Consider the following 9,714-nt stretch of genomic DNA (forward strand, 5'->3'; position numbering starts at 1 on the left):
CAGACTAATTAGCCAATCAAGTAGCAACGCCACTCACACCCACCATTTTCAGATATTATCCTACTTCTTCCTGCACCTTCCTACACTTTTCTACTTTGCTAATACGACTACAATATAGATTAATCAACTAAAGCTACTCACGCGGACTGCTTTTGCCACAGCATAAAAGTTTTTATTCTACATTTAACTCCAAGTTCTCCACCATAACGACTAAAACTACTATTATCAGTTATATAAAAAGGCAACAGCAGTAGCACGAAAGACAGAAACAACGGTGTCATACTATAGAGACTATAACACTTTAAAACCAAGGCGTACTACTATCCACAATGTCAACCGAACTGAAAGCAAACACAACTAACGCGTATGAAAGCGCCACAGCCACCACAAGTATCCCTACTAAATCTCCACATGATGAAAGGAAGAACTCAAACCATGATCAACGGATGCAATCGCAACAACAGCAGCAGCAACAACAACAACAGCAACGTCAACGGTTTATTGGTAAGTATTTAATCAGCTCAGAAATAGGTAAAGGTTCATTTGCAACAGTCTATAAAGCCTACAAGATAAACGACAACTCTGGGGGCAACCTTCACACAAGCAGCATCAGTACTAGCACCAGCACAAGCACCAGCACAAGCTCAAGCCCCAGCATAAGCACAAATAATAACATTATTGATAATAATAGTAGTATTACCAATAGCAAATCATCTATTCCCGTTGCCATCAAGTCGGTCAATCGATCAAAACTAAAGTCTAAGAAATTGCTTGAGAATTTGGAGATTGAAATTCAAATATTGAAAACGATGAAACATCCTCATATTGTCAAGTTATTGGACTACAAACAAACTGGAACACATTTCCATCTAGTCATGGACTATTGTTCAATGGGAGATCTATCCTATTTCATTCGACGCCGGACCCAGTTGGTCAAGACACATCCAATCATCTGTAGCTTAATTGAAAGGTACCCTTCACCTGAAGGGTCGCACGGTTTAAATGAAACTTTGGTGTTGCATTTTCTACGCCAATTATCATCGGCACTCAAATTTCTTAGAGACAAGAGTTTAGTACACAGAGATATCAAACCTCAGAACTTATTACTATGTCCTCCGGTGCATTCAAGGGATGAGTTTGTCAGGAATCAGTTTGAAGGAATGTGGGAGTTGCCAATTTTGAAAATTGCTGACTTTGGGTTTGCTAGGTTTCTCCCTTCTACATCAATGGCTGAAACCTTATGTGGAAGTCCCTTGTACATGGCTCCTGAAATATTGAGGTATGAGAAATATAATGCCAAAGCAGATTTATGGTCGGTTGGAGCAGTGTTGTATGAAATGACAGTTGGTAAACCTCCGTTCAAAGCCAATAACCACATTGAATTATTAAAAAACATTGAAAAGGCAAACGATAAGATCAAATTTCCTTCAGCGGCTCAGGTTCCAGATGCCTTGAAGCAGTTAGTTCGGTCCCTCTTAAAGTATAATCCCACTGAAAGGATTTCATTTCAGGAGTTTTTCAATGACAATTTGATTACTTGTGATTTGGAGGACACTAATAAGCCATTGGAGACATCTGAAATTGACGAAAACTTATTCATAAGCGAATATATTAGCCCAATAAAGAAATCAGAGAGATCACGGTTAATCCAACCTATGACTGCTATAAACAGCAGTGAGCCTAGAGAGGAAATGAGGATGAACAGACTATCAGGGCAAGAGCAAGAGCAAATGCAAGAGCAAATGCAAGAGCAAATGCAAGAGCAAATGCAAGAGCAAATGCAAGAGCAAGAACAAGAGCAAGAACAAGAACAAGAACAAGAACAAGAGCGCAAAGAGAATAATAAATATGGTATAGAGTTTTCTTCAGAAGGGTTCTACCAAAAAGGAGACAACATAGTAGTTGAAGACGAGTCTGTTGAAAAGACAATGCTGCCCTCAAAGGCTGGTAATTTCAATCGCCCAGTTTCTGAAGTACAGAATGATGAAGAGATAAAACGGCTTATTTACAAATCAAGTCCCGTTCCAGAACAACTATCTAAATCTATCAATACTTCTTCGCCAAACATGAAGGTCCGGAGGGATGAGGTTATTGTAGAGAATGATTACGTTGTTGTTGAAAAACGAGCAGTCGAAGTCAACGCTCTAGCTGATGAACTAGCACATACTGGAAGTGGTGCAATAGCAATACATGACCCTAGATTTACTCTGTCTAACACAGCAAATACAGATAGTGGCAACAGCAACAATAGCAACAAGACCAACCTGCTTCAACAACAACATCATCATCATCATCAACAACTGCAACTGCAACTGCAACAACAGGTAAAATCAACACGTCGAACATCTCTGAGCGGAAGTCAAAGAAGGCCTAGTTTTGGCGACAGAAGAATATCTATATCTATATCGCCAACAAGTGCTTTGAGCAAGGCCATTGGTATTGCGTCGCATAGATTATTTGGAGCAGGAAATGATTCACAGAATGTCAACAATCAAAAGATCGATAATGAAACACAAACCTTGCATACTCTGCATACTCCGCATGCCTTACAAGCACCACAAGACAAGATCTCCGATCCAATCTCAAATCCAGAATTTGCAAATCATGCGCTTTTGCAAAGACTATACCTTCCAACTTCAGCAACTGTCATCAACAATAACGATTCGCTAGGTCTCCAGGGCTCGAACTATTCCTCCTATGCTTCATCTTCTTTGGAGCCATCGAACAAGGAAGAAGTGGTTTTATTCAAATTGGAGACACTTGCAACCAAGGCGCATGCAATCTACTTATTTGCAGATGTCAAGTTTAGCCAGTTAATACCCAGCCCACCCTCTTGGGATGAGATAAACAGAGATGCTGATGGGGAATCGCTTCCTCCGAGGATCATCAAATCCATAAGTGAAGAAGGTATGGCACTCTACATGAAATCTTTATCACTTTTAGCCAAAGGTATGTCCGTTGCTAGTGATTGGTGGTACGAACAATTTGGAGGAAGTGGTGCTTCGGCTCAATCTCGAACCAATGCTGATCTAGTATTGTCGCGTAAAATCAATCAGTTGGTCCAATGGATCCGAGAAAAGTTTAATGAATGCTTAGAAAAGGCCGAATACGTAAAGCTAAGATTCCAAGAGGCTCAGTCCATTCTATCCGCTACCGACAATGACTACTATCGGGATCATTTGGATACTCCACAAGTAGTAGCAGAAAAATTGATCTTTGATAGAGCATTGGAAATGTCAAGAAATGCAGCAGTTAACGAGTTGGTGAAGGAGGACTTGAAAGGTTGTGAATTGGCTTATAGTACTGCCATTTGGATGTTGGAGGCTCTACTTGATGAGGAAGAAGATCCCGATACAAATAGCACCATTCGCAGGCTTGATGAAGATGATCGACAAATGGTGGAGAGATTCATCATCAGTATTGGAAATAGATTGTCAGTATTAAAGAGAAAACTCGACCTACTTTAAGAAAAGGGAAAACAAGAGCAGCATTTTGCTGGCGAAATGTTACTTGAATTTTACACATGTACTATGTTAATTTGAATAATAAATATTTAGTTTATTTTAGATCTCTGTTTTGTGGGTATGTAAGTATTCATTTATGAATACATATATATATATATATATATATATGCAAGTTTGTGTGTTTGTCAAGAATTTGGCTGTTTGTAATGAATTGTATCTGACTTTTAGAAAAAAGCTTTTGAACCAAGAGAAAATCAAGTTTGAAATTATATTCAGTTGGTGCAACTCGTTTAATATACTGCAAATGATTACCCCGAAATTTAATGTTTTTTTTAATCAATGGAATTCGTAACTAACAACCAGATTTTGGATTGGACGAGTGCGTTTATACTCCTCTGCTTTATACATGTATGTCTCCATTTTTTTATTTTTTGTGAAAAAAACTGTGAAGTACTAACGTAGCCTATTTAATTTGGTTTTGCCTATCAGTTTTGGACGCGCAACTCCTTGAGGAGTACTTTTGCGAACTGCAGCAAATATTAGCAGTCACCTCTATGAGGATATAAAGTTGCATTTCTGTAGGATAATCTTTCCGTTGAAGTCTGCTCATCAAAAAACTCTTTGCTTACTTGAAATTTTTTTTCAGAAAGGATTAAACAAAGCGGGTTTGTAGAGTTGCATTAGTTTAAAAGAATCGGACTTCAGATTATAGATTAACAATATATTGGTATGATTTTGAAACAAAAAAAAAGATTTACTTGGAATTAAAATCTCGGCCGTGACGATTCGCTTGGAATGTCATCTACATCGTACGAAGCTACGACTTATTACTCGTTACATGCAGTATATAGTAGCGACTTGCCATTTTTTATTACTCAAACAACCTTATCCTATTTGTTAAGCGGAGAAATCGAACTACTGCGGATGAGGGTCGACAAAATTGTACCCAGTGAGATGAATATCACATTGAGCACCGGAAGTCCATATGGAAATGAGCGGATCAAGGAAATTGTAATTTTGTTTGATGAGTATGCGAATCATACTCGACCATTGACAGAATTGAGTTACAAATATAATTACAACTATGCGAGTTTGCTGGAGAAGGAGATTCAGCTCGAGTTATCTAATGGAGTAATGGAAACTCTTAGCATTGAGAGCAGTTCTACAAACGAGGTCCAGAGACTTTTGGAGGAGCAGCTAGTGCTCCCCAACAAACCACAAAATAATTTGCTGTTGAGGGTTAGGGCAGCTTCACGAAGACAAGAGATGTTACGTTTGGGCTGATGTTCAAGTGCAAAGGACAAATAAAAATTACTTTATTGTTGGTATGCTAAGCAGAAAGTGGAAGTTTTTGGTCTGTTTTTTCGTTTTTTTTTTCATTTTTCCAGCATCATCACTCCAATCTCTGGTGCTATCAGATGTGACAATTTGTTGATTGCTCTTTATTTTTTTGTGGTTAATAAGAAACAAAGATTAAATACTACAATGGAATTGGTGTATGAAAGATCAATCTTTGCAATTCCAAGTACGTGGTACCATTTCCATTCAATTACGAAATCTGTGTACATATTCCCTGAACCTAGATATTGGCACCACGAATGTTATCAACAACAGTTTGAGGCAAGCAAAGGATATTGCAAAGGACGATCTGATAAGAAAGACCACTTACGCAAAATTTTAATATCATTCAATTTGTGGTTCAAGAAGCGCACATGAAAATGCCAATACATGATGAATTTACCAAAAACAAAAGGAAAGAGTCATATATATTGTATCACACGGACTGCTTCTGTTTTACACTGTGTCAAATCCAATATTGACACACACACATATATATATATATGTATATGTATGTATATACGCATTCATGTGTGTATATTTGATTGTCCCAAAGGATTCTTGCACTAGATGGCAAATACTTTTAAAGAAGTCAAGAGACAATGTCGAGTAGAAGATCTCAGATCCAGCCTCCAGATCACAACACCCTGTTCCCAGATACGAGTATTCTAGATTCTAGATCCAATGATCCCAGATCTCGTATCATAAAATTTCTAAATCGCTAGATTCTGAGATTCTGAGATTCACCGGTTTAAAGATACGAGATCTCAAAATAAACATACAGATCTGGTAGTACAAACCCATGAGATCCAGAATCTGGGGTAACATTACACAAAACACAACGAACCCTCACCGCAGTATATAATGTTTGTATGGGATCTCATTTTTTAAAAACACAAAATCTATCAGATCTTTGACAGATCCCATACAAAAGACATAAACGCCAAAACTTGATCATTGGCATTCTAAACAATCTCGCGCAGGCTTACGTCCAAAAGTATGCATAAGTTGTAGTTATAATACGTATATCTTTGAAAATGAAATGAGGTTGAGTTAATTTTTTATTGATTTCAAATAGAAAGGGCAAGTGTTGAGATAGTTGATTCGGAGAACACTAAAATTTACGGATGCACTTAAACATGACGTCTCCTTAAATTACAAGTACCACTCAAATAGAGGTACCGAATCTGGAATTTAATGTGGTCACTTGTTGCCGACCAAATGTGCTTATCCAGTTGAACTTCGTAGTGAAGTTCAAGAAAAAAAGATTTATTGTTGTGCCAGTTATCTATTAGACTAATCAGTATGCTTTACGAATCTTCACAAACTTTCAGCGGCCCAGAAATACCCAAACTAAAATCAAATTTTCATGCAAGATAAGCACAACGATATAATTTATTATTATATCATTTACTTGAACTAAAGTAAACAAAGCTCATTAAACAATAAAACATCTTTTGCACCACTACCTTATTAGTGATTTTAAGAGCAAATTTGCTAAACCACTGATACATTTGCTCCCCTCATACCATCCAACTTATATGCCAATTGCATGTTGACTGCAACGTGCTTAGTCACAATTGACAAAGTCCATGAAATTTTTTGATCTCAATTAATATGTCTCACGCTGACATCTTTATTTCAAAATGATATGGGTATTGAAAACAATTGCAAAAGCTTATTGTATTCAAAGATCCCATATCTTCCTAAGGAAAAACAACAAAATAAATGACGCTCAATGAAATGTTGAAGATTGATTACCCTCGCAATGTAACTTAACCTTGGGACTCAACCCTCAACTAGAGCAACAAAGTCGAAAGCACCGAAAACAGAGCAAAACATGCAGAGGGAAGAAGATCATTTTTGACCCTGTAAATCAAAGAACGGGATTCTTCCCAATAATTCAATCCAAGATTAAATAATTAACACCACTTATCTTTACTAATATTTTTAAAATTCCAATACAAAATAAAGAACTCTGAACAGACAATACATGCAGCAGTAAATTAACAAGATTTCACATTTAGTAAAGAGTGTACATGGGGAAATAATCTATTTCTTGTATTGCGTTCAATTTCCTCAAATTCAGCTTTAACAAAGACTAAATATTAAACGCAACCATACCCTTCAAAGATGAACATTCCAAAAATGATATCAACCCTAAATTACATTAGGGGAATTAACCATATCAATAACTATGACTAAGTACAAGGCTAAGTACGAATCGACAGCTAAATTTGAATTAGAGATAATACAAAACATTCGCATGACAAACAAAACTATATTAGCTTTTTGAAAAAATTACGGGAACAAAGCCCCAATATAAGCAATCTCTGTTAATTACATTGATCTTGTTTGAATTATGATAAACAAAACAAATTTCACTGGAATCTTAGCCAATGCAGATATAGAAATCAATGATAAGTCGGAATTTCATAGAGAATAATTCCTCGGTTTCCACACCATCAGCAATTACTTGAGGAAACAATCTAATACAGCTCATAGCAGTAGATCTCTGATATATCATTAAAATAATACAAATTAAAGTAATAGATTTTAGATCAAAGATATTATCAACTACAAAATATTCATTTCTGTAATCTTTTTATTTGAAACTGTATTCCTGTTATGCAGCATTTAAATTTTTAATCAAATAGGGTGTAACCGATACTTTAAAACAGTGTGCTCAATTGATGTAGGAATTGCAATTTATACACTAAAATTTCTAGGCCAGTTTGAAGCAAAAGGTAGAAAATTATAGCAACCGTTATAACTGTGGACGACAGTCAATATTTTTTTCTTGTTTTTTTCGCAAGCGACCATTACAAGTTTTTAATTTAAGTACACAGATTATGAGATCTTGATTATGTTATTTAAAAGTTAACTCGCAAAATGAATCAATTTTTATAACGTAATTAACAAGCTTGACTCAATTTAGTCTTCCATCATCAATGAGGATCCAAAATCAGTTGTAATCTGATCTTGACCGTATGTAAAGTGCACCATATCACAGAACATTGATATCATATATTTTGTTAAAATATATCAACTTTGAATATTTACATCAAATCGATGTACTGAGTACTCTAGTGTAAAAATTTGCAAGTTTTGTTAATGGTTACATCGCCAGACATATTGGCTCGAGTTTTGTCTTAACCTAAATGCAATTATTTTTGAGTTATTTCTTATACATTTAACATACAATTATGACATATCTTAGCGTGGATCCTCATTGCAATTTTTATATGCAAAAGAATTTCGTGGTGGATATTACTTCTCAATAGAAATGGACAACTTCCAAATTTTAATTTCATATCATATCATTTTAGAATGTACTCTGATATTGTAGTTTTAGGCTTTGGACAAGATTTCATGTTTAAGTTTCCAGTCGGAAAATCACGAGCATTTGTGATTTCGTTGTTATATTTAAAATACAACAGGCTCTCAATAACGTATATTACTTGTAAGCCATTCTGCTCACGCTATTACATGCTTATTTTATTAAGAAGTGAACGAGATCTTAGGGAGCTCATTAAGGTTTTGGGCCGTTAATATTTTGATTTTTATGAGAAAATTAGTTAAAAACTTTTTAGTACAATAAGATTTCTCTGTCTTTTAATAAGGAGTGTTTTTTTCGCTTCAGGAGATGTTAAATTTTGATGATCAATTTAAAAGTTTCAGCAATTTAATGCTCCAACTGTCAAAATTTTTTTTTTCGTATGAGAACATGCCCTTCTTATTGACGTGTTGCATTTGCTTTGTTGTTAACTATAATTATTTATTTTTATAGATTAGATACAGTTTGAGAAGGAGCTATATCAAGAGTGAAAATTAGTTTCATGTTTGAAGTTTTGGCAAGACTTGAGACCAGATTTTTGGATTGTGTATTTTACGGAAGGATTATATGCAATATGTTTTTTATAGTTTTTTCTAGTTGTTTCTAGTTTTTTCTCAATTATGAGCTTTTGTTTTCTAAATATTTTTTATAATTAGTCGTTTTTGTTTAGTTGTGTAATTTAGAGTTGTTTTTTTGTTTTATAAAGAAAGATGGGAAACAAGTTTAAGAATTATTTGATTGCCGTTCTTGGTTTATACGTTAGACAGAGGCTATATTTTTAGATTGTTTGTTTCATAGTACGTACTTTTAAAGCTTGATGTAAGGATTTAGTATTGCTGAGGTGGTTTTGCTCTGTAGTCGGAAGGTTCTTTCTATCTGTTCATGCTGGTGTCATGATGTTGAGCCGGTTATTTGAACAATCTTATTCGAGTGATACTTTTAGCTGGAATTTATCTTTCGATAATATTTTTTTTCGGTTGATATCTACATTGCATTTCTGTAGTTATCTTGGATTTCTTTTTTTAGTTTTGGGAAAATTTTTTGTGAAGAGTTTGTATCTTTTTTTAGGGGGGGGCGAACTGTAGGCTTTCGTAATTTTGCACATTTGAATAGGGTTATATTGGTCTTGAACGTTTTGTTACTCTTGAATGTTTGGTTTATGGAGTCTTGGATTAAGTTAGAGGGGTGGCGTTTCAAATGTGTGTCAGATCATTAGGGTCCATTCGTTGATCTAAAATTCCTAGGGATACACGTGTGTTTTTACAATGCTATTCGTGGTCTTTATGGGAATTACTTCCCCCTGTTGTCAGACTGTTTTAACGATTGCAATTTAGTACTGAATGTCTACGAGACTTGCTAAATATTTATATTGACTCTTCTATACATTGTATGGCTTGAATAATTCAATAATATAACAGAATTTGCTGGAAACAACCTGAATTGATTGACTTTGTTTCGTCAAGATTCGATATGATTAATCGTCATTGTAAAGGAATGACTATTCGAATATTCTGTGGTAAGCAAGTTTCGGTTGGTTTTGATCTGTATCTGTAAGGCAGTAGCCGTGTTAGTTGT

The 9,714-nt window shown here is 35.3% G+C and overlaps 2 protein-coding genes across 2 annotated transcripts; both read left to right on the plus strand. All coding sequences in view use genetic code 12, as the record gives it.

Moving 5' to 3' along the window:
• Positions 1–329: 329 nt before the first annotated feature.
• ATG1 (Serine/threonine-protein kinase) lies at positions 330–3,467 on the plus strand (the record flags this gene model as incomplete). The annotated part of the gene is made up of 1 exon (XM_001524595.2): positions 330–3,467. One exon carries the CDS (start codon positions 330–332, stop codon positions 3,465–3,467), a length of 3,138 nt encoding a protein of 1,045 aa, XP_001524645.2.
• Positions 3,468–4,259: 792 nt separating this feature from the next.
• PVL30_004337 (uncharacterized protein) lies at positions 4,260–4,748 on the plus strand (the record flags this gene model as incomplete). The annotated part of the gene is made up of 1 exon (XM_001524596.1): positions 4,260–4,748. The coding sequence occupies one exon, from the start codon at positions 4,260–4,262 to the stop codon at positions 4,746–4,748; it is 489 nt and encodes a 162-aa protein (XP_001524646.2).
• Positions 4,749–9,714: the final 4,966 nt, after the last annotated feature.

Source organism: Lodderomyces elongisporus, chromosome 5 (assembly GCF_030384665.1).
Source record: "Lodderomyces elongisporus chromosome 5, complete sequence".
Classification (NCBI taxonomy): domain Eukaryota; kingdom Fungi; phylum Ascomycota; class Pichiomycetes; order Serinales; family Debaryomycetaceae; genus Lodderomyces; species Lodderomyces elongisporus.